Source organism: Anopheles moucheti, chromosome 3 (assembly GCF_943734755.1).
Source record: "Anopheles moucheti chromosome 3, idAnoMoucSN_F20_07, whole genome shotgun sequence".
NCBI lineage: Eukaryota > Metazoa > Arthropoda > Insecta > Diptera > Culicidae > Anopheles > Anopheles moucheti.
Window position 1 is genome coordinate 11,717,920 of NC_069141.1, and position 26,266 is coordinate 11,744,185.

The 26,266-nt window shown below is 43.0% G+C and overlaps 1 protein-coding gene across 1 annotated transcript; it reads left to right on the forward strand.

Annotated features, from left to right (window-relative positions):
- On the forward strand, positions 1-25,491 carry LOC128301877 (U8-agatoxin-Ao1a-like). Its single transcript, XM_053038540.1, has 3 exons — positions 1-556; positions 19,344-19,422; positions 22,602-25,491. The coding sequence occupies exons 1-3, from the start codon at positions 427-429 to the stop codon at positions 22,762-22,764; spliced, it is 372 nt and encodes a 123-aa protein (XP_052894500.1). The 5' UTR covers positions 1-426; the 3' UTR covers positions 22,765-25,491.
- Positions 25,492-26,266: the final 775 nt, after the last annotated feature.

Here is a 26,266-nt window from a genome sequence, read left to right on the forward strand (position 1 = left end):
CATTCGGAAGTGTTTGCTGGTGCTGGCTGCTGCTGCTGCTGTTTGGGTACGAAACCCCGAAAAACAGGTTCGCAAAACGACGAACTTTCCTGACAGAGCGGGCAGAGTGCATCGATTGGAGTGCAGCCACCGGGAAGGTCCCCTGTCGCGTGTTTGGTGTAGTTTTGTTTTTCGGCAATTAACGGAAAATTCAAACGAGCCATCGAAGTGAGCGGTGTAGTTTAATACATCCGGAGGTCAATCAAAGGGTCTACCTGACGCCTGCCGAACGAAGGTGCGCCCCAAACGAAGCGGTTCGCCGTACGTATACGTGTAGGAACAGTGTTGTTGCAAAACCAGTGCCAACTGATCGTACGGTCGCGTTGCCGTTAAAACTGCAGTGAAAGAAATCCACCAGCATTGCGGCAGTGGGGACGACGGCGCAAGATGAATAAGTGTACGGTGGGAAGACTGTTGATCTGCTTGCTGATTGCGTTCATTGCGGGAGCGCACGGTGCCAGCAACTATCTGTACGAGTCTGACGAGCGGTACCCGGTACCGTCCAACCTGCTCGAAGGTAAGTGATCCTCAACGGCGCGTACGTGTTTCAGTGCCGCGGACCTAACACACAACACAACTTGAAGAGCTTACCGTCAGACACCGTGCTCGGGTTCCCCTTTCTCGTACATTTTTGGCCACCATATGGTGGCCTTTTGATGAGCAAAGCGGTGCAGTACAATGAGAACCAACGAGAACGCGCTTTTGCGGGGGACCCGTCGGGGAACGAAAAGAAAAAAAAAAACGCCCTGTTGCACACCTATTTCGCCAGGTGGCCGACGATATTCCCCGATAAAGTCTTTGCCTTTCCAGCATGTAATGGTGATGGTGTGTGTGTGGGTGTGTGGGTGTGTGTGTGTGTCACATTTTAGTAGCAAACTGTTGAATGCCTTCCAGGCATAGCGTGTTCGCACACTGAACCAAAACCGAAAAATGAAAGAGCGGTCCTGCAGGCAGGAAATTCTAATAAATGGGAGTGGTCGGGGTTGGGCGTTCGAGGGTGGGTGGAATGGTGGGCAATAATTTCCGGCCTTCTTTTCGCTTTTCGTTTTTTGTGGGTGCGTTGTGTCAGATGTTGGAGATTGGTTTTGTTAGGTTCCATGAATGTGATATTTGTTTCGCGGAGTTCCATACATGGGAGCAATGGGATACAAAAATGTATGACAAGTGATTGATATTGAAGATCCTGCTTTAGTATAGTTTAATCAACAAATGTATCCACCATATACTCATCCATCCGCATTGCCCTGATATAAGGGTTTAAAACCTTATCTAGCGTCGAGTGCAATTACGTCTTCACGCTTCACGATATTGCAGTACACAACCAGCAACGATAAGCTGCATGATGCCACTAAACAAGCTAAATGATTTGCAAACCTCCACCCGTTATCGGTCGGCAACATGCAGTCAGACACGCGCAAATGCTTTGCGTGCATCGTTTACGCTCGATGAAATCTGATGGAGGCGTCTGGTCACCGACGGCCACAATGGAGGCGCCTGGTCCTTTGTAAAATCTAACTGTGTGTATGTGCGGAAACTGGAATGTTGAAGCCCTTTACGTTCGAATCGCACCCACCACGACCTGCATGTGATGGAATTTTATGAATGGCATTAATGTTGTGGAAGGTACATCACGAGCTGCCTGTTGCCGCCGGAATACTGCATCTGTACCGTATCTTTACAGCTTGCCTAACGATGAGAGTATGCATTCCCAATCGTGTAGCGCCATCCCTTGACGTGCGGCGGGCAGTAAACCGAGCATGGTGTGGTACATATCGCGCAAATATTTATCCTTTTCACAGAAGGAACACGCGCTGTGTGTCTGTGCCGCTCAAACTGAGCGGAACGTCTCTAGAAAGCACCACGGTTAAGCTGCATGTACATGAATAGTGTTTGCATGTGTTAAAGTGCTTTCGCTTGGATGTGGATCGTGCCCAAATTTAAGCACACAAATCGCAAACGTGTTATGCGTGTTAAGATGAAGGGAAATTTTTGGTTTGTCGCGAAGAAAAGAACACATTCATAGAAGTTTGGCAATGTGCCAGGGGAATAAACTGTTTTTGCGTTGCGATTTGCATATTATATCGATCATTCCTACCAGCTTCTATAGGACTTATTCAAGTATAACGATGTGCTAAAGCTGTGGGCAGATAAGTAGACGAGAAAAGAAGCATATCGTATCGGAATCTTAATCCATTTAATAACACACTTGGGCTAGCAATTGCAAGTAGAACTTATTCACGTTCATTTACGTTCGTTACTCTCTTTCCTGGCTGATGGTCACCACAATGCAGAGCTTATGCAGCAGCACCAGAAGCTTCACTCACCACCAGTGTCAGATTCTGTTCTGAAACAGAAACAGCACTAAAGTTTGTGAACAATTGTGGTTTTGTGGAAAGCTTGAATGGATGGGAAGCTACTCGAAGCTTCCGGTTCGTTCGTTCCAACAAATAGTCTCCACATTCATCCGCAACCCACCTCAAACATTCGCAGTATCGATTATATTAACTGTGGAACAAACCCAGACCAGCCAGACAGACGAAACAAGAAAAAAAAAGTATCTGAAACATTGATGTAAAATTTATTGTCGATCGGGTGTGACTGTTGGATGGGAAAAGTTGGTGCCCCAGTTCCTCGTTTTTCAACAAGCACAAGAAGATGTCCCTTCACCGAAGACAAGCCGCGATGGAAGTAATGGAAAGCGATGGTGACAGCAAAAAAAAAAAATACCATGACAGTCAAACAAGACAGATAGCAAGCTCCCGGTGCGAAGACAATCGGATAATGTCTCAAGTCAATGTTTGACTTTGTCAGCAGAACGGGCATGCGGGTGAAAGTTATAATGCGAACAAATTACACGAATTCGGAAAAGCTTGTACGTTTATACGGCCCCCGGGGTGTGGGCTGAAGGCAGGTGAAGGCTGCCGCAAACTGACGACGTCCTTCCATTGGCGCCAAATATCCTGAAGCATTGTAAATAGTTGAATCCGTAGTAAAACGGTGCGCGATGAATGGATGGGATGTTGTGCATGGTTTATAGCAAATGATATCGTGGGGATGTGGGAATGTACGTAGCCTGATTTGAGAGCTAGAGCATTTCTCGTTAATTTGTTTTCCACTCAGCGTTGCAGCTGTTTGTAATTTCTAACAATAAATAATTCATTCATACGTTCACTTTGTGTCGGTATGATTATGTTTAATCAGTAATAGTGCCTGAAGTAACACAGTTTTACCCTTTAAAACTGATGCTCTAAACAGAATGATTAATCATTAGACAGTCCGATCTCTGTGCAGGTCACGGCGGAATTGTAATACGATCTGATGCTGACTCATCTTACTACCAATTGTGCATTCATTCGTTTTTAATTGAGTTTTTTGTTTGTTTTACGAATATAGACTCTCAATGACAGGTATCCTTACCAGCAGGACGACGATGTTAATTAATGTTTGACAGAAGTGTTTGGATTGGCCTCTGTTATACCAAAACAATAGTTGGGTATAAGGTAGCGTTCAGTTGGCGTTCAACCTTCGTCAAAAAACTTTTATAACAAGAGACAAACAAAAAAACCCTCCCAAAACTTCCCGTACACAACCAGACAAAAGCTGTGAAAGCAAGCGGAACATAACGCTCATACGTCAAAGCAAATGTCAATGTGAAGAATTTGTTGCTCTAGTAGGCACCGGGTTTTCGTCTGGAACTGAACGCAGCGCCGCAGCGTAAAATAATGCGCCCGACGCCGTGCTGAGCTCGTGTTGTAACCCCACAAAATCCAAATTCCTTTTGCAACAATTTCATCACCTTTAAACTGGATACCCAGCCGCGGCAACGGTGAAGCCAAACTTCATCACGAACCTCGGACCACAAAGATGCCAATGACATGCCCTATTAAAGGATGAAGTTTTGCCGGATTGTGGTGGTTCTCGTCTCGTGTGATTGTGCGAAAGAGACTGAAAAATACGAAAAATGAGCAAAAATTTGATGCAATCCGTTCTTGTAAAGTGGGGCTTCTTTCTTCTGGGCTGAGGAAGGTGTTGGGTTGCATCATGGTGGATGAAGTGGTCTGATACAGTGCAAAAAAAGGGCAAACTTTCCCCATTTCCACAACACAATGGATTTGGAGTGAACGTACACGCCACGATAAGACACGTGGTGGAATGAAACATTTTACATTAAAAAGAACATAATTATTAATTTATTCCATGAAATTTCTCCAGAATTCATGTACAACCATTCCGATACATTAATCAAATCCTTTCTAGTGTGTGTGTGTGTTGTAATCCTGTAATAACACATTCGCGTATTGTTACATTAACATTTTAAAGCAGTTCACAGAACCGACGCCTTAATTTGGCACGTGTAAGATGGTAACGAATCACGGATGTAACACATTCAGAGAAATGTTTTCCCGGTTTGTTCTTTTTTTTTCATACATACAGGACTGTAAATGGGCTCAGAATGTTCCAGACACAACGCGCCCCATGAAGATGGCTTGTGTGGAAATTTCAAGCGACATTGAATGATTACACCATTTTTCATATCTTTGCCACTTTCCCAAGATTACCCATCGGGGAAAAGCCCTTGAAGCCTGTTTGACCTCCATTCCATTCCATTCCACCTTCCGGAACCGCCCGATTGACGTTTTTAAGAACGTTTTCCCATTTTGTAGCGCTAGAACAAAATGGCCTTCCACACACACACACAGTTATTGCTTGGTGGTTGCGGCAAACGGACGGCATTGGTACGAAATTGCTTCGGACAGCAATTGAACGATTATGAATTATCGTTCTTCATGTTTTGTGTGTGCCTTTCCGGGAAGGAGCACTGAAGATCCTTTCCCCGGAACGGATAAATGGGGAGGGGCCCACTCAGCAGTTTGGCCATTGTTTCGTTGAACAGTTTTCCACGCGCCAATGATTCGTCATAGGGACCACCCGGGTTGAATTAAAACGCCACAAAGGAAGGAAATGGCAACAATCGCACAAGCAAATGCTTGTCAGATCTACTACAACGGTACACGGTTCCGGTTGTTGCCGTCCATTCATGCTTGTTGGGGGCGCAGAGTGGGCGTCCGGAACGCTTCGTCATCGTTTCACTGCATGACAGACGCATGAGTCAGTTGGTGAGTTCCTAAAATGAGCTTTTGGGAGGAAGAAAATGGGCAGGTTCAACTGTGTATCTTATGCTTTCCTACAGCGATCTACGGTGGTAGGAAATTGAAATAGTTCGAGGAAAAGTGTTTCTTCTAGTGTCCAATATTGAAAAGCAAGTTATCCGCTCAATGATCCGCTCAGTGTATCTTATTTTTCCTTCGCTTACGATAATGTTGTTGGATGAAACCACATCGTTATCGCTTGAGCAGGTGCTGTTACGATAAGGATAAGCAAAAATGTCCTTCTCACAATCCTCCGACCCGCAAAGCGTCTTCGGCGAAGCACGCTCAGTATCTCCCCGTCCTAGCATTCTCCCGCCTGTGGACATCGTACGGAACAGCGCGCGGTCGACGGCTTCGGAGGTTGACACTAAGTTGACGTAAATCTGCCTGAAGCAACTGATGGACAGCACGGAGTGATCGATCGAACTTCCTGGTGCTTTGATGAACCAATTTTTGCATCCGTGTGCGCTGGGCGCGCGCAAACCAAAAAACCCATTTTGGAGCGCCAAATGATTGACGGTTCATTTAAGGGAACCGGACCAGAAGGCGGTCCTCTTGTTCGTCGCTTCGTCGAACAACGGGCGGTGGCTTTGTGGCGGGTGGAGGAATTCGGGAAATGATTAAAACATAATGATGGCGGTTGTGGTAGGGGTTATACGAGATGCTAACTTTGCTGCTAAAGCGATCAAATTAAATGTGCTGGAAGTTTGAGACGATGTCGCGTTGCTAACTTTGGTAAAGTTCATTACATGTTTTAATTTGTTGTCTTGCACTTTAAAGAATACCTTAACAAAACGCTTAATAATTGGATACAATATAAGCTTTCGTAGATCAACAACAAACTCAGGTGAATGGTGCTATCTGCAAGGGATATGAGTAGTCCAGGTATATCAATCGGTGGCCATAAGGAAGTCATCAATAGATCCGTCAGATTAAATATTTTGGAGTTATACTGGATGCTGGGCAGAACTTTTTAGCTCGTAGCCCCCTACAATCCCGGTAAACTACATTTTTTTTGCTCGAAAAATGGTGTTGCCAAAGTGTCTGAATCTGAAAGTCAATAACTCTCAAATTCCACGGTGTCTCATTAGCTCACTATTTCTTAAATGAGTTTGTATACAGTATCAGCTAGCGCCCTGAAGGGCCCATACCTTCAGGTATATCTAATGGATACTAGTTCACAACTTCCCATCACGTCACTGCTCAAGATCTGACCCGTTTTGTCTGAGTTTCAATAACTCGAAATCATTTTACTGAGTTGCAGTCTATGAGAACGCAATGTATAGTTATCATATAGACGAAGTCTTCGCCAAATTGGCAAACAAATGATGAGTAATGAATGACTTACTTACAAACTTTACTTCCGTTAACGCTTGAGTACCTTGTTGAGTTTATTCCGTACCTTGATATTCAGATATTGAGACCCAGGCAACTTGGCCAATGGAAATTGACCGGAATCAGAAGCAATTATTTATTCTTAGGAAATCAAAAAAGGCTTAGTTATACTAACGATCTGGGAGTTTTTGTTTTGGATATGAATACTTTTCAAATAAACGAATGTTATTTTAATGATGTCTGAAAGGCTCCCAAACCAATGTTCAGGTAGTCCATGGTGGGATCCAGTGCGCCAGATAATCCAAACTAACAAGCGCTTATGAACGCTGTGGATTATATGGTTCGAAAAACAAAAATCAAATGCACTCTACAAGGGTTCAAAACTCTATACAAAATCAACCCATTTAGTAGGTAAGCTTAATTGTACGACAAAAAAAAAACTCAAATGAACGATTTTTCATTGAACTCCGTTAACACGTGGCACGTGGCAATCGTCGGCATGAAATAATTGGCATCACCACCGTTGTTGGTAACACTTTTGATGCGGATTCCTTTTCATTCCTGCACTGGTACGCGACCACGCCTGAACGTTCCACGTTGTTGTTTTGTGCTGTTGGTGGGCTTCTTTGGTTGGGGTGGCCTCATCTTCTGGTGGCAAGTTATTTACCACACGCGATCAACTGTGGGGACTATTTAAACGCTTCCATTGTGCGTTTGTCTATTGAAAACAATTAGCTCACGTTTAAGGATCGTTAAGGGTAATGGTTGATGCTGTCAAGTATGGTTGCATAACGAAGTACGCCAAGTGCACCATTGAAGCTACACAGAAACGGCTCAACGGTTCTCAGGAAAAAAAAAGGTACAAAACGAAGTTCGGGGTACGTTTCAGGGGTGAGCAATCAATTTTCAGCAAAATAACAAAAAGTAACACAAACAATCACGCATTAGTATGCCATCCACCGCTGAAGGTTTTCTCCCCAATAAATCAATTTTCTTACGCTAGCGAGTGAAAATTTGCCGCTTTGTGACGGTCTGTTTTGCGTTCGACCTTATGGAGCGCAACGTTTCGCAAGGCCAAGAAGAAGGACCGTCGGTGGGAAGAAGCACAATAAAAATCGAACAGCAGGACCCTGGGCGAATAATGTGCAAATGAATATCCTCTTCCCAAGTGTTGCTTCGTTTTTCTACGAACCAAAACCACATTTAGCTCTACGGCAGTGTGCGGACGGCAGGGGAGACGGGATGAATTTGAAAAATGACCATCCCGAACGACGACATCCCGGGGTTGCGCCAGGACGAGCTGCTCAGTTTGGCATAATGATGAATTTATTGGTCAGCAGCGTCGGGCAGGTGAGTGGGGGAGCGAAGGAAACCAAACAAAAACACCGTGTGCCTTTCGTTGCCCGGGCAACGAGGGATCAACCAAAGATGTAAAATCGAAAAATAGATTAACTTTTAAGCTTTTTGGTCGTGGGTGAACTAGAGATGAATCGAGATGAAACGGTGTGCTTGGATGTACTTTTTTTTTGATTGTTGCTTCTGATCATTATAGAGGATAGATTGAGCTGTTCGGGTACCGGCTTCGTATGGAGTTGGCTTACAGAAGCAGATCTGCTGAAGTGTGTTCGAGAAGGATGTTATTACTGAGCAGACCTTTTCAAGCAGGTTATTGCTACTTTTAGCTGTTTAAGCTTACGAGTAATCTTATTTCGGTTCGTTACTGTCAGGTTGGTTTTGAGTTAATAAATTGTTCACTTTTTTACCAACAAAATTACCATTCATTTTTATAACTGTTATTCACAATTCCATGGAATTCTAGCGGAGGCGTGAAGGTAGATCTAGTTAAGGTCTTAGATTTCTTCATTTTTGACACCGTGTCTTCGTTAAAATTATGTCTATTCGTCGCAAGAGTTTCACATTGTACAAGCTATTTATTTCTATATTTAACTTCCCTTCCCGCGCTCTGCTTCGTACATTGCCAGTCCAGTCCACCGCACATCCATATCGATAAATATCTATTTCCATATGTGCTCAAGCATCCAAATGGATATTTCATGTTGCGCGTTGAAATACCTCGTTACCTGTCAGTCGTCTACTTCTCGGTTCTGTCTGCGCTGTAATGCCACTAAACTTTACCGCCTGACTGAGGGAAAGCGTACGCTGTAAGCGTCCAATTCTCCTAATTGTACGCGTGTCAGGTGTATGGAAATCGTATCATTTGCCGGTGAGTGCAAATTCCATTCCAAAGCAAATTGGATGCCTGTGCAACAAAGGTTGCACGCCGGTTCATTATTACCATCCGCTACGGCGCACTTCAAACAGGTGCCAACGACTAACGACAGGCTAATGGCTTTAGCATCATTGGCACCTGCACACGAAAAGTCATTTATCAGGGTTAAGCCCTCCACCATCCGGGTTAACGCGCGCCGCATCTTGTAGGCGTTTGGAGTTGCAAGATGCGTACCGTGATTAACGTTGCACGAGAATTCGCACGGGCGCGTTAGATGTAAAAATTTGCAAAATTGCATATTTCTCCAAAGGGAGAGTTTATCCCTTGCATGGTCGTTCCGCCGTAGTGCCAGTGCAGTGAATAGTTCAACATTTCCCTAGTCCGTTGGGCACACTGCTGCACACCATGATGATGAGGAGAAGAAGGATCCGGATACATACAACAACAACAAAAAAACACTAGAACCCCCAACCCGGAAGCCCGGCAAACTAGTGAAAACGTACCAACGCAACACTTCTGAAGAAGCCACTTATCAGGGACACAGATAACTAGGTGTACCACCGGTGCTGCCGCACGAGGGCTAGTCCTTTTTGCTATGACTTTCTTGGACGCATTTCTGTAGGCGAAAGTTGAACACCGTTGAACACTCCACGGGGGGATGAAGACAGATAAACCATTTTCCAACTTCCGGTGTGCATTGTTGCGTGCGCTGTTACCATGCGCTGGCGTCACCATTGTCCGTCCGAGCCGTGCTGATACACTGCAAGGCGCCAAAGAGTGCACCGACTTTGGTGATTAAATTTATCATTTGTCCGTGTGCGCGCTGGAAATTTTCCCGGCGGCAGGGATACTACTTTTGTAGTAAAAAAGTAATTGTTATGGAGTGTATTATTCAAAAAAATTAATAAGTAACAATACTATACTTGCTGCAAAATTGTTTTCTGTCGAGAGGTTTTGAGAGCGATATGAAACAATAGCAACAGTCTGTTTATGAACTGCTGTATGCTTACGCCGTAAAGTATGCAAACTGCATAACATAACTAACTTGTACAGCATCTTCGAATGGAATGAATGGCACACACATATTTTACTGTAAGAAGTCTTTCAACAACTAATTTAAACGTTTAGTGGAAATTCTGAGATTAGAGAAGGATAGTTAGCGATGAAAATAGTTACATGAATTTTCGATGAAAAATCATCTGAATCATTAGTCGTCTATAGAAGGAATCATAAAACTTCAAGGATTTATGAGTCTCCAAAATTTCCAAGGATTTGGCAACGATTAAATACATGATTCTAATTACTTCCAACAGATTAGTTAAACTTCAAGGATTTATGAATCGCCAAGATTGATCTTTGGTCGTTTCAGTTTATAAATTGTGCATAATTTACGTCAAGTTGTTTTGTTTTTTAACCATTTTTATAAATGGCTTTTAATCTTTGAAATTCATGAAATTTCACATTTCAGACGTAGAATTATTCTTTTAGCTTAATCATCTATATCCCTTCACGCTTTAAACATTCAATGCTAAATTTTCCATTAAACCGTGAGCTAAAGAACCCTGAAGATGGTACGAACGCAGCCTGTCATGCAGCGAACACACCGGTCTTCACACTCTATCGTCCTTGCCCGAAGGCTCATCCCTCATCCGTTGCAGATAAGCAGAAAGATAAATAACACTTGACGACCGGTGCTTTTGTAACTTCTCACACGCCACGGATCGGGGCACCAACTGGGACACGGAGCCATTGCCTGTGTGAAGTTGTGCGAGGCTAATTTCTGCCCAGCTTTAGCTCTGCTTAAAGTAGGTCTCGTGTCCGCAAAAACGATGCGATACAACATTGCACCACGGCCAGCTGACCCCAGCAGTGTATGTGTGTAAGATGTCGGTGAAATTAGCTCGTGGCCACGTTGTAAATTGAGCGTAAATATGAGCGCATAAAAGTGCATAAATAAAGCGGATTGATTGGAACCACCAACCCGGTTCCCCGGATATTGTAACAGCGAAATATCGCTCATCATTTGTCGTTTTGGTGAACTTGTTTACCTGTGTGTGGCATGAGTGCCTTTCCCGAGCACCAGTTGCACGCTTTTAACATTTTCCTTTCTGTGGTGCTTCCGGTGCAGGGTGGCCACACTTTCCCAGCTAAACTATGTCAACCTTCAGCGTTTTGTTGTACGGGCAGAGCGAGCGAGCGAACAAGAGCAAATAGGGTGCAGCATTGTTTTGCAAACATAAATAAAAAATGGGAATGAAACCATTCCCTTCACGATTGCCTGGTCGAATTGACTTACCTGAAGGGAAATGGAGAAAAATTGCTGTATGTCAGTCCGCTTTATGGTCAGCCATGTTGTCCTTGTACGCCCTGACGTATGTACTACAACCCGATGCTGGTGGTTTGGTTTCGAAACTTGTGCCTTTGCTGCTTCGCTGGCGGGAGCTTCGGCGATTGGACAAACTTTTTGTGGATTAGCTGTTTGGAAAAAAAACATAATTTAAACTTCTACTGGCTTCTGATTGCCCTGTTTCCGGTACGGATATGCTTGGATGGTGTTAGCGCTAGGTGACTTTTCCCTTGCTTTGTGGCCGTTACTGTCGCTGCCAGTTTAGCTAATGTTACGCTAATTGTGGAGGTAACTGTAGGAGATTGGGGGAAAAAAAATTTATAATTGAACCCTTGAATAAGTGTCGAACGCGCGTTCGATTTTGGCAGCGGTGGCCAAACGACCCAAAACGGCCGCTATGAATAATTCATAACCTTTGATGCAAATAGCGTCGAGTGGTACTGTCGCCTGTAAACAGTTCCGGGAAACCGTAAATTGACCTTTCGAATGGACGCCTGCTGCCTGCTCTGGATGGCAGAGATTACGCTCAATTTTGCGCTTTTTGCAGTGTTAACCCGGTGGCATCGGTAAAGAGATACACCGTGTCCTTGAATGAGTGGTCTATCTGAATTGAGTTTATTTTTAGTGACGGTCGTCTGCAGCGGACTGTGCCCTGAGCTTGGATGCATCATGAGTTAGCTAGGCAGGAAAAAGTATTACGGAACGTTACACTCGTCTATTTTGGGGTCGTTAAAGGGATGTTTTATTTTGGGTTTATGAATAGAAAGCGTTGGCGTCGGAAGGGTAATTATTCGGTTTTAGCAAAATCCTTCACGCGACGTTTGCACCAGAGCGAGTGAAATGTGGTTTACAAATGGTTTGGAGCCGATATGCAGGGATTAGATTGCAATACTTCATCGTTTTGAAGCTTAATAAGCTTTGCCAAAGATGGGAAGCTTTGGAGAAAATAACAAAAGATATTTAAATGCTTAAGAAATACGCTTCGAACTTCCAGAAAAAGAATTTAAGACACCTTAAAAAGAAACAAATAAATAAATAAATAAAAATGTACAAAAAGAAAGGAATAAACAAGCAAATAAAAGAGTAAATAACAATTGAATTAATTAATAAACAAACAAGTAAAAAACAGAAAGTAGATAAATAAATGAATAAATACAGTGCAATGAGGCATAATTTCTGCACAACGTTTTAAATTTTAAACTCAACCATATGGTGACCTAATATCATGGCTGAAAATGCCGAACTAATTCCATTACATCCCTATCCCAGCTGTTTATCTCAATAACGAACGAACAACACAGCCCTTGTCCTGTACCTCATCGCACCGCCATGCACATTGCACTACTCCAGGTTACTGCAGTAATATTTATGGTACCTCCGAGTCTTGGCCCCGTTAAAAAAGAGGCAAACCTCACACCACGTTCCTTTGCAGAGCGCAACGGCAAAAGCATCGCAGGAGCCGCAGAGAGAACCGTAGCCGTAGGGTTGTAATATATTCATCGCCTTCACGTTCGCTCACCCACCGCGTGAGAAATGGCTGCATAAATTATAATGAAACGTTACACCTCGACACAAGCCCGGCCCGGCCCTTGCCCGGCCAGTTTATGATACGTAAATAAATAGTTACAGAAGAAAAGTAGTGCACGCGTTCCATTTCACGGTGGCAGGGCTTGCGCCGGAAACCTAATAACGGAAAGGCTTACACTGTGGCAAGTTTTTGTCTTCCCGGACCGCCCGGACGAGCATTGTTTAATTACGTATGCAGCAAGTCGTCGTGTTGATGACGATGGTAATTCGATTAGCCCCAGGAAAGCAACAGGAAAACACTTTGTACCGATGGGAGACACCGGAAACTTGCTGCTGCATTGCTTATCCGATATCGTATCGGAGGTATACTACTTCAAGGAGAGTTCCTGAAGCGAAGGAAAATCAAACGATAGATGGGGCGAGGGTGTAAGAAAGGATTTCTTGCATCGTGCAAAGATTGTCATCGATATCCCGTTTCCAACCGGGACCGGGTGGATGAAGTTATTATAAGTTTCGATCTAAAGTACGCGGCGCAACACGGCTACGGCTCCAGCGTGTGCTCCACAATGGAGTTAGTGCGCTTTCTGTGAAGGCGAGTTTGATTGAGTTACCTAATACCCGCGCCATCTTTGTTGCTGCCAGGTGATAGAGGTGACGCGTGACTTGAAAATCGATCATTCATTTCACCAAGGGTGGCAGCCGAATTGGATTGCGTTCCCGGTTGCGTCGTGCGAGGTGTTTGCACATTATCGCCTGCCTCAACTCGGTGGGCTTCGCTGTGGACATTTTGGACAATCGGCCCATCGGATCGGTGGCTCTGTTTATTGAATTTAGAAGAAAGGGAAAGTGCTTGAACGTTCCGGGCGAAAATTGGACACGTCGATAGACGAAGCGCCACTTCCGATGAAATGTGATAGCGTTTACTGTCTCTCGTCGTTGTGCACGCTGCTGCGCAGTGTTTACAAAGCGATGTTAAGTGCTTTTACGATTTTTGCCGTGTATTTTTTAGCAGAACGTTTCTGTAATGCATTACCAACAATGAAATGATTTACGCTGGCAATACAAAAATAATAAGGATAATTGAATGCCACAAAGGTCTTAACTAACTAAAAAACTGTACCGACACCCGATACTGGACTACGCTGCGCCATCTAGCGGGAACCTTTGCAAAGGTCACGTTAAACATAAATTTGAGCTTTTTCAATATTTTAATGGCCTTTTCGATTAATTGATCCTCCGTTTTGGCCTCAAATTTATTGAATTTGATCCTCCGATTTGAGGTTTGCCCATGAAAGTTCCGATAACCACACCAGCGGCCCATTGTGCCCACGACCCAGTCCACAAAGTTGGCACACGCTTTCGCTGAATGTGAACCACGCAAGGACCTTGTTCGGAAACATGATGTTGGGACCATCAACGTTTATCTTCTTCATAGAGGACGTACAGTACACAAACCCGTACGCCTCACGTTGTCATCCAGAGTTAAACAGAAGACATCGCTCAGTTATGGTTGGGTTTTTGCTTGAGAAATTGCGCATCCGTACCATCAGCCTTAAGGACGATCTAAATGCGGAATGTCTCTTCTAATTCTTTCGTGTAAAAATGATCATAATTAAGCTCAGGTTACTAGATTCTTTTCGTAATGGTTATTAGAAAGTATCTGAAAACGTTATCAAATTTTGACTCTGCGACATCAGACGATACCTTGCTGGATTGGATTGCCAATCGCAATTCGTTATTATAATTTATTATAAATTATTGTAAGGCAAACCTTCGTAAAACGGTCCGATAAATTAGAAAAAATCATTACAGAACGATCAAAATAAATCTCTCGTATAGAATCCCGCATAATACATCACGTCACGGTCTGGCTCATACGCTCGCATGTCAATCTGATGATCCATCCAGCCAATCCTAGAATAATGGTGGTCACGGGACAGAACAAAAAAAAACAACACTCATTTACGGATCAGTGATTAGCTACAATGGATGACGCTTGGGTATTGTGCAGGTGGTGCTGGTTACGAAATTTCCGGGCGGGAGATTTTCCGTTGCGAAAGGCTAACGGAAATGGGTTGATAAAAAGAAATCCGTCATAGCGATTGGATTGGTTTAAAGGATGTATGGATGAAGAATTAAACCTTTTAAAGAGAGCTGGGAGATTGGTGCTGAACCTTTGTGTTACATCCCACGGCTTGAGGGTTGTTTGATAAAACCGATGATAGCGATTTAATCTTTTTTTTTCCTCATATTTTGCTGTTTTCAGTAAGAAAATTCAATGTGCTACGAAGTTCTAGAAGATAATAGTTAATAGTAACAAGTGCTTAGTGCAAAAATTGCACACAATGTTCACCACGAAGGGTGGATTTGTTATGATCTAATCAACTTTATGCCCCACCAAGCTGCCCTACTGGCACGGGATATCTTAAGCATCAGATTTTAAAACAGATTGGACACATCGTGGCGACACACTGCTGCCGATCCGATCCACCATCTCGCAGCCCGCCTGCCGGAAATGGCTGCAACGTTCTCAATTAATGGTTGCCATTTCGGATCTTCTTTGTATTAAGCCAACGTATAGCCACAGGGTTTCGACCCTTCCCGGTTGGGTCCCGCGACCAGTGCACAATAAAGGGAGTTTCGTGCTAAAGAAACCACAGCCAGGCTGTGGGAATGGACCGAAACCCAGCTGGTGTGTCGGTTCTTTGTGTCGGCGTGCTAGTCCCAGGTCCAGGAAGTTTGAGGAAATTGAAATTGCACACTGCATCAACCTACACAAGCTACAGGCGAGCGTTCTATTGTAGGTATCGTACGTTGGGAGCCTTTGGCAGAAGAAGCCCGCCCAGGTACAGGAAAAAGAAAAGTGCACCCAGCAAACCAACCAGTAATGGCCATCTTAAGACGGCACCACAATTTTAAGGTGCTTCGGTTCAGGTTTGTGGTGCGATGTGTTGCAGTTTTTGTGTATGGCAACATCCAAACTATTTTGCATTAGCAGCGAGATTAAGATTGATTGAATTTTTGATGAGCTAAAAAAATAAGATACAGCAAAGATGATTTAAAATTGAAGTCATCTAAAGTTAGATCGTCTGTACTTGTAAAAGATTTTTTTTCCTCTTACCTTAACGGTACCGCTTTCATTGTATCAATTATATTCCCAGAGCCATGACGGAGCCCACCGTTCGTAGTACTGCTGTCGCAAAAGGTGCCCCTGTAGGGAAGGCAAGGCAAGCAGATGTTAAATTAAGTTACATTAAAAATATCATTACACCACCTTCCATTACGAAAAAAAAAACGCAAAACCATAACTCGAGTGGCCAATTTTCCCATTACCCCGCCCAGTAAAGCGCACGCGACACATGGCTTGGTGTGAAGGTTGTTTTTTATGCCCGTTCGAAGTAGATTTGGGATGCGTGGCGAATAAAATGTGCGAATATTTTTGTTTTTGCTCCGCGCTTACGGGACCACCCTCAAGTTGATGATGTAAAAATAAAAAAATGGATCACCATCATCTTCATGAAGTTTATTCGACGCGGGATGGCGAACACGGAAATGTAGCTTTTTCCACTATACACGCCCCACATTCCAGCACGGATTGAGACGACGTTGAGAGCAGGAGATCCGGCCAAAGGCAGAAGAAATCGAGAAAAATCATACCGGTTTTCGTGTCGGAAAGTGTTTTTTCAAGAAGCTCTCCTCGTCCTTTCATCCATCCATCGCGGGAGTAAATTCAACACCGTCGTTAGATCAACAAGCATTATTATTATGCTGGCGTCAACGGAATGGTGCTTCGGTAAGGGTTTTTTCGCTTTGAAGTGTATGAAAGCCCGTGCGCGTATGAGTGTCGGACGTAGCTTTCCCTTGGTTGTAACGTTGCGATAGTTCCGACACTATCTGCCACCCAGCAGAGCTTAATTTATTTCCACCAAACTTGCGTGCGGTCGTCCCAATTTTGCGTTGAGTAAGTCGAATCTATTTCCGTTGAAGGTTTAATATGGGGTTAAGGTAATAAGGATAAAGAAGGCACCGGACACACAAAAGGCTTGTGTGGGCCGGATGACATTTACGCGCCTATGAGGAAAAGATGACATTTTAATGCTCTTTTTTGTATCTGCTATATAAATTTGTATTGAAGTTAGCTTTAGGCTTTTTTTAATGTAAAAATGCTTAATCCTGCTTAGCGCTTAGTTACGCTTGGTCCTTCCACGCAGTGATAAATTTGTAAAACTGAACATGTATTTCATAACAATAGCATGAATGTGGAATTATAGAGCCAATGGACGCGCACAATTAACACAACAAATGTTGAATAAAAAAAACTCGAAAATGAACCTTAACATGATGTACATTTTAAACGAATAGAAGAGGAAGAGAGTGACATCTTTCCATGCATATTCTATTCCAGTTACAATAGCTTTCGTTTTTACAAGCGCCATTTTGATTCGTCCACAATTACAAAATCTTTTAAGAACGTTTCACTTGTTATACTTGCTATCTTGTCTCTTTTATTGTTCCACCTGGATTACCACTGAGACAAAAAGATTTAGCTTAGGTTTTTGTTTGACATACTCTTCCTTCCACTTGTAGATTTTCCATTCATAGTATCATAAACAACGAAAAAAAGATCGCCCTGTAGTGGTAGATCTAAAATGTTGCTCCATGTTTTCTAGACGATTGTTCGCAGTTGATATAAATCTCTCATTATGATGCCAACATAAGGCTTTTCGAGAGGGTCTTCGTTGGAATTGGAGCCTCTGTTGGATGATTGCGGATGAGCCTTGTTTGGTAGGGTACTGATGGTATCAGCTGGACGTACAAGAGGTGTCGTACAGTAGCTCTCCTTACAAGCCACTTGTTTGGAGATGGCAAATTGATATCTCTGCCTCACGAGAGGTGTCTCGACAGGTGGGGATGTTACTCGCCACGATCGTATTTACTTGGAAAATGAGAGTACCTTGGGAAGTGTTTCGTCAGGAGCAGTTGTATCGCGTAAAGATATATTTGGAAATAGATGGATTAGTAATATAGCAAATTCAATATCTAACACCTCACAGAATTCGATAATCTCACAAGAGACGGAAAAATTCCTCCCTGATTCCTACACCTTGGTTTCAATTATCGTGATCGAAGCATCGGACATTCTTAAATTTGAGAGAATATTGTCTCAACTTATGGTTGAATTCTCGACGAATAGAAAGCCATCAGGATGCTACGGCTCCATCCGAACCTACCGAGTGTTATGTTAGATGATATATGGAATAAATAACAAGCAACGTAAAACCAAAGCTCAACCCCTCATCCGGCATCCGGAACCTCATAACTCTACGAGTGAGTCGGACGTGATGGGTGTGAGTTTGTAAATAAAGGCAACATGCTTTTTTCCATAATCCCATGCAAAGGATGTCCTGCAGCGCTGAGATGTATCAATCATGCCATACAATCAGTATTAACAGCTGTGCGTTAGTTTAGCACATCTGCCCACGTAATGTCGAACCAAACCCATTGATTGCGTTCGATTTCGATAAATTTACCATAAAACGAACAAGAAACCAATATATGGGTGTTTGGGACGTTGTAGCACGGCTGGCGATTTATCTTCTGTTTTTCTTGTCTCTACTTCTATCGCAACATTGCGGTTCAACTTCCCATTCAGCAACGTTCTTCCGATGCTCCTCGGTGCTTTGTAACCAACTTAATGCTCAATTACATCGCACTTTTCATACGGTCGCACACGTAGCCGCCCCATCTGTGCCATCACTGCTCTGCTCTTATCGATAAGCCAACGAAAAGGGGCAGCATGTGTGATGTTGTAGAAAAATACAGCCAATAAGCACAATCAATCCATATGACTAACCCTATCGAAATGGTTCACTCTGGGCTGGGGCCAGGTTTTGTGGCCAAAGCTTCACACGCTCTCTACGCCTACGAGATCGATTAAAGAGTAGCCGAGCCAAAAGAGCCAGAAAAAAACCCCGTAACCCCTGCCGATATGAGCAAGCCCAGCATAACAGCCCACGAACGTCAACCACACTTCCACGTGCACGACTTCTGATCGAAACTGGGAGGCGGGGAAGGGGAATCCAGTGGGATGGGACACCATCCGGTGACGTGTGATTCCGCAATGGATCAATATTGTGTTGCTTCGACATGTGGTGTGGAGTGGGAGTACGATGGGAGTGGTGATCATGGGCGCTTAAGTGGATGTTAACTTGGTCCGCTACAAATTTATGCTTTCGTATCCACCCAAACCAGCACCAGTGGACAAAACGTGGGCCAAGCAGGAACTCCACAGTGGGTGACCAGCCTGTTGGAGAAGGAAAATTTCCCCCATTCCCCCAGCAGGGTGATGTTGTGCGGTAATTTCCGGCATATGGAATTTGTTGGTTTTTTTTATTATTATTTTTGCTTGTCCTCTTTTTGGGTGCAATTTAATGGAAAAGTTCCGAACTCCCAGGGCTGTACGTTCGCCAGAAGGATTAGATGTGATTTAACGGGTGATAATTGATTGGATCCCATTATGGAGCATCCAAGCATCCAAGCTTATATCCACCACCCAGCAAAATGTCAAGGACAAGGGCTTAATTTGTTAAAATTACACTCAATAATTGCATTAGTTAACATAAATTTAACAAAGCCACCAAAAGTTAAGTTGATAAGGTAGATATTTTTATGATTATTAACGCATTTGTTTACATGTTCTTTATTTTCTGTACAGATGACGTCGAGGACAGTGATCGGGCGAGTCTTACGGATGACGGGCTGTTAGAAAACTACCTACAAGGTGGAGCCTCAAAGTAAGTTTTGCATTTAAATAACGTACGGTTTCAATATTTGGTTGTGGCAAACACGTGCTCCCTGTGATGGCGACGTCCTAACAACATTCTGAAGCATGAAATTCCTTTAGATTCGTTTTCATTTGCATAGAAATTTCAAACTTTAGATCGAAATATAACATCAGAAAAAGTTTATTTGATTTACCCTAAACTCGATCAACTTTCCCAGATTTACTAAGCCCGTTGAGGGCTGGCACAAAAGTTTTTCAATTTACCTCCACCACCGGCGAGCATCCGGCGTGAGTGGAGTTGCCTCCTGTACTGTTTCCGTTTCGTTCCGTATTTGTTTGTCATGAATGATCGATTAGAAGCCGATATGAAAATCAAATATCTTTCAAGTGGGTTCAACCACAATTCGATAGAATGTGGCCATTGCTTGTTGTTGTGCCCCACGAGGTACCTTTTCGACAATAAAAACCATATCGGTTCTTTCAATTACGAGCTCGGTTGCCGGATTTTTTGCACACCATATGGGAAGCGGTAATAAACAATTTGCCATAAAAATAAACCCACTGGTGGTAGACTATCCATCACGTGCCAAACCAGAGGGCATTGATAGCTGTGGTCGGATTGTCCGGTGCATAACGTGATGAAAATTCCATTGCTTCAACAGCATTGCGAGCAGACAACGGTTGTTTGTTCAAACAATTGGCAACGGGTGAGGACGGACAGTGTAAAAAGGATAAATGAAATGTAGCACATGTTTTGTCGCTACGTCATAGCACCCCAAAATGTGTGGAAAAGCTCCAAATAAATGACCTTTCGTTGAAACAAATCAAAGGAACCCGAACAGAATGAACAGTCGCAGTAACACATGACACAATACAACGCTGCTAAAAAGACAAGAAACAGTGGAGTGATAATACGAATTTTAGCACATGGAATGAAGGAATACAAGAAATAAATGAAAAAGCTTGACCATGAGCAGCAACCATGCCAAAAGCATACGACAATCGGTAGAAGTATCAAGGACGTTTTTCCTCACTTCTAAATTCCTTATCAAGCGTACGCGCGCGTGTGTGTGTTATTATTATTTTTGTCGCCGTGACAGTGAAAGCTCCAGCTGTCAAGAGATTGTGTTTTTTTCCGTTCCCAACGTCAACCTCACCCGGAGGGCATTTTGTTAGAGCCCTAGGATGGTGGTGGATGTTTCCTCCCTCTACATGTTACACCATCTCACGCTCCGATTTCACAACACGGTGTTATCGGTGTGGTAAATTCCAAAATTCCTGACCATGCACGGTGATTGTGGGTGGTGGACATCGGCGGAGCGAAGGCAGTACAACAAAAAGGAAAAAAAAATCACTTCACAGCCTACTCACCGCATTTTTGCCCATTATCGGTTGAGCTTTTAAGCTTTCCGCTTTGATGGTTTACTTAATCTGCTGCGTCGGCGGGGCAGCCTGTTTGCGGTATGCGGAAACCGACGCGAATGAAAGTGAACAGTAAACTGCTGAGTTGTGTTACACATGATCAAAAGAAGCAAAAACTGCTACAACACACACGACATACTGGGAAAATTGATTGGAAGTGACACACATTTTGACACCTCCGCCTCCGTGCTTATCGCTCGTCCGGGTCGATTTTTATTTTTCGTTATGCTTTCACCCTACTCGAAAGCCACATCGACTCGAGAGCTTTATTTACAACAAGACACCACAAACGACGGACAATCTGGCTTGCAGTTTGACCTTGTATTAGTGGGGTGGATTAACGATTTTCCACCCCTTGTTCCGTTGGTTCGGAACTTCTTTGCATTTGGTGTGCTTTTTGCCGTTTTGCTTCGGGGCTTTGCTGTTGGTCTTTTAAGAAGCTTGACATATTTTCAACAGTCGGGCTCGAAGGCCACACGGATGATGAGCGGATAGAATGGCTCTTTAGTGTGGAAAATCGAAGATAAGGGTCGCTTTTGCGCGAACGATACATCTTGCATTGGCTGTGTCACTTGCAACGCGGTCGCTGATATGAGCTGTCAGTGATTGAGTGATTAATGGCCGTTTCGCTGTGGCAGTCTTTGGGATGGGAGTTTAGTTTCGCGCGATAATTAACGCGCAGTTAGTGGACACGGCATGCATCTATTTGTAGTAACTAATTAACTGTACAGATTTACTGTCATTAGCTGTTTACAATGTATCATGTTAGTATGATCATCAAAAAGTTAGTGATCAAGCGTAGGAGATCAAATAAAGGAACATGGCTTGTTAGTTCGTCAATATCGATTTTAATCAGCGTTTTACTTCAAGATTATGTTAAGAGCAGTCAATCATTTCAAGTCTTTCGAATCATCCGACAACTCTCCTAAATGTTTATGCATTTTTCAACATTCAAGCATCTCCAAAGATTCAGCAATCTCCATCATTTGATCAAACGTAATTTTTATATCTTAAGAATTTACGAACTTTAAAAATGTGCAATAAGTTGCGTCATTAGGTGCAGGGCCACGAGAGATTTCCGATACCAGGAGCGCATGTTTTTCAAAAGATGACACCTGCAACGTGGAATAAATTTGCCCATCACAATTGCTATTGCATACTATCAAACCCGTGAGATCGATCGCTAGTGTAAGGAAGATCGATGAAACGGAAAGCATCTTGTTCGAACTTTCCATCGGCTGGTACGAAATTCCATACAAATCAGCTGTTGTCAGATTTCCGATACCAGGAGAACATGTTTTTCAAGAGGTAACACCTGGTACCAGCCACGCAAGATGGCGCCCAACTTCGTATGCGATGTAGAGCAACGCTGCATGCAACAAACTTGTACAACGCAGCATGCTGCATGCAATAAACTTGAAAAAAATTAAATAAATTAAATTCAATAAATAAACCCTCTCTGTATCTCATGCATGAGGTCAAATACCTATTCGATTCATGAAGAAATGAAAATATCGTCGGGTAATTCAACCATCTCTACCCAATGTAGAGGTTAGTAATGGGAAACTCGTTCTTGAACCTATATTTTCTACGCATATGAAACTGTTTCCTTAAATTTATATCCCAAATCTCCAAACATGACAGCAATTTGTACACTGAGAAGTAGTAGAATCAAACTTATTCATCTTATAAACCTGAGGAGCCACATTACGTTCAGTCGTCTAATAGTGTTGTGTCATTCCTGTTTTTTTTTTGCTAACTTTGCAGACGATCATCCCTGATCCAGGTCTACCGAAGGGGATGCATACCACGGGGTGGCAACTGTGACCATCGGTCTAACGACTGCTGCCACAACAGCTCTTGTCGATGCAATCTGTGGGGATCGAACTGTCGCTGTCAACGCATGGGTCTGTTCCAGAAATGGGGATGAGCGCTGAACGAGTTGGAACACTAAGCACCGAAGCACCCTTTCCCGATCACTTTCCTTTCTTCACTTATCTCATCTTGGTGTACTCCTTTTTAGAGCAACTCTTATTTGCTTTTGTTGTTTCTTTTGTTTGCAAGTAACATGCTGTAACAATTTAATTGTTTGAATCTAAAGTTGACTTAACCTATGATTTGTACACACTTTACTCTGTTCATTAGTGTATTAGTTGATTTTCCATAATTATTGTTTCAACTTTAATCTTCAAAACATAAATACGGCAACCAGAACCCTGCAATCGATATACCGGAAAAGCGCAAAACTATCACGGAACACGGAACACGAAAAGCAAATCTCTGATCACGGAACAACGGAAACCTAAACCTTTACGATGCATTGTATGTAACGCGCAACGTTTATTGCAAAACAACAAAAAAAAACACACACACACCCACACTAATTACTTCCTAGCTGCTCTGATGGTGAAATTAAGGATTTTATATAAAGAAAGCAAACAAATACATTTATATATATACAACCAAATATATACATATTATATATATACACGTACATAAAGCATACAGTTACGCAAAACACACATTTTACGGATTAACGCCAGTAGCTCCCCATGCGGATGTGTGTGTGTGTATGGGGGTGGAGGGGGCACAGGATTTTGGCGCACTCCGAAATGGTGGCCTCCTTGGGGGCACTGGCACCAGTGTTTGAGTGAACTCGAAAAGTGTGTTCCCTGCAGACATTTTGGGGGGTTTTAAGCAACACCCCGTTTGGCAACGATGCAAACGTTGCCCAACGCTGACTCTCCAGTACGAAGAAGTGTCCACTGGTTCAACTGGTTCAGGAACAAAAACCCCACATCGCTTTGTTTCTTCGCTGTCTGTTCTCCTCAATTCCGAACATCCCGAGACAGATCTGACTGATGGTGTGGTGACTTGGTGACTGGCGAGATCGGGGAATGACGAAGCACTGTTACTGTATTAAACGGGGGGTAGTAGTAAGGGGTGATTAAACACATTAAAGCCACCGCCGGTACTACATTTCCCTCTACCTAAGTATGATAAAGATAAATGTAAAAAAAAAAACCCACAAACAAACAAAAAAAAAGAAATATTAAGCTCTAAGCTTCTCAATGTGTACCAAATGCCGTAAATGCGCATTTGGTGGTAATTTAAATGAACATCATATACATCTTTCGCGGGAAAAATTTTTACTTTTCCTCATTGCATTATTTTTCTTGCATGAAGGATTTGTTTGTTTGTTAGATTGGAGAAGATAGATTCTAATAATGTTTTGTTCGATCCGCTATTTAAATCGTGTATGGATGGAATTGTTGAAAGTTTTATAAATTTGATGTTTTTTTCGATGTGTTTTTAATTAAATGCTTTGTTTAAAAAAGGGGAAAAATCAGTTTAAAGAAAAACATTTTAACATGAAAACAGAAGTACCCAAGTAGAAGGATCCACCAGTGAAAAGAACTATTGCAAAGAATTCTGTCCAGAAAAGAGAGAGAGATAGAGAGAGAGAGAGGGAGATATAGAAGAAAGATGCACTAACAAAATATGCACTGATTGAGCAGACGTGGACAGATAAAAATAGCACAATGGAATGGAAAATTGTAAAACAAAATAGTCCTATGATGTGCTGCAGCGCATGGTAAACAGTTTTACTGAGGTACATATGAGTTTAAGAACCGTTTAGTAGATTCAATTTGCTAAATTTGAATATAAAAATACACATATATTGAACCACAATATGAAACGGCTACCCATAGACCCATCTGCCTAATGTGGACTCCTGTGAGAGCGTCATGGTGCCCAGCCACACAACAACACACAAACGCAGGTTAGGACACGTTAGGACACGACCGATGCAATTCCTCAACTACTACCGTTCAATGCAACAATCTACTGTCAATCTCTCATACACACTGAGGTACTCCACAGTGTCTCAGTGTCGAGTTCGCAATGCTACTATCATTGAAACCCCACGTGGGCAGCTTAGTTATTCGCAAAAAAAAGCCAGCGACTAAAAGACTCTCGCAGAAGGGTGATCGGGGTTTGGTTTCGCTTGTTTGCAGCAGTTAGTTACTATTGTTGCCCCGGCAATGCTCGGTGCTAGGTGTGTCAGTGCCGCCCAATAAACTATTGCCAGCGATTGCATCTCCAATTGCACCAACGACATCCCGCGTGCGGCACGGTACGATGTCGAGCGGTGGACCGTTTCCCAGCCTTTCAAACAAAACGATAGTTCGATATTCACCGCTCGTCACCGTTTTTGGAACACGGTCGCCCCTCTAGTGTGTTGTGTGCGGTCAGTTCTGATTGAACTACTGCCATCGCAGGACTGGGGCCTCATATAGCTTTCTAACCCTTGACAGTGAAGCGCCTTTTGACCCCCTTTTGCCGAAATCCTTTTCTTCGCAGTGAGTTCAATTGCAAAACCATTCATACCTACTGGTAAGCATGTAGCATCTAGCCTCTAGTACGTATTTCGATGGACGAATTGTATTTATCCCGAACTCGTTCCCATCCCTTTCCATGCCCAAACTAGATCAAACCATCAACCAAGCAAGATCAAGTGTCGTTTAAAGTCGTTTCTATACTTAAACTTAAGAGATGTAATTGTGACCACCTAATGAAAACAAACAAAAAAAAACCAAAAACAAACTGAATCATAATAAGATAAAAAGCTTTCAAACAAAGACTCCACGAGACAGCTGTATCGAGTGTTGTGTGACTGATGTAATGTAGTCACGTTTTTATTATTTTTTTTATTTCAATCTTCCGTTCTTGATTTGGTTTAATGCCCGTTCCGTGCGGCTGCCGTCGTGCGGAACAACCGTTTAGGGAACCGAGAACCGAGGCGTGCGTTTGAAGATAATGAAAAAAAAAAAAAACAAACACTCACACTGAATGATGAGAAAGGAACTGGAAACACATGGTACAGTGACAGGGTGTGGAGTGTGGGATGATGGCAGTGAAAGAAAGCATGAATGAAGAATGAACAAATAAAACAATATACAAACAAACCAATGCAAAGTTAATCACACTGTTAGACACTGTTGCAAAATCATAAACCACCACCACCTTTTCAATTGCCATTACGTTGGATTGCTTCTAGTGGGACCATCCATACCTGCCCTTTTTTTATGGTTGACCCTTAGTAAAGTAATTTCATTGCGAAAGAAATTATTTGAGCTTTTCAGCTTAATTTCATTCCGGGAATTTTAACGGTAAGATATATTTTGTGTATCACAATGTTACATCCATCTTGTAATATTTAGAATCACCATGCTTAAGGCAACTCCAAGATTGCAGTCGTGAAAGAAATTATGCTTTACAATTATCACACCCAATTGCTTGCGAGTACACCGTGAATTTCTATTACCGCTGAGTGCTATCGTTTGGTGCACTTTACAATGGCGCTCGGTCGCCTAAAGTTGGCGAAGGAAAACTTTGGTCTTAACGATAAACATTGCCGTTGTACGTAA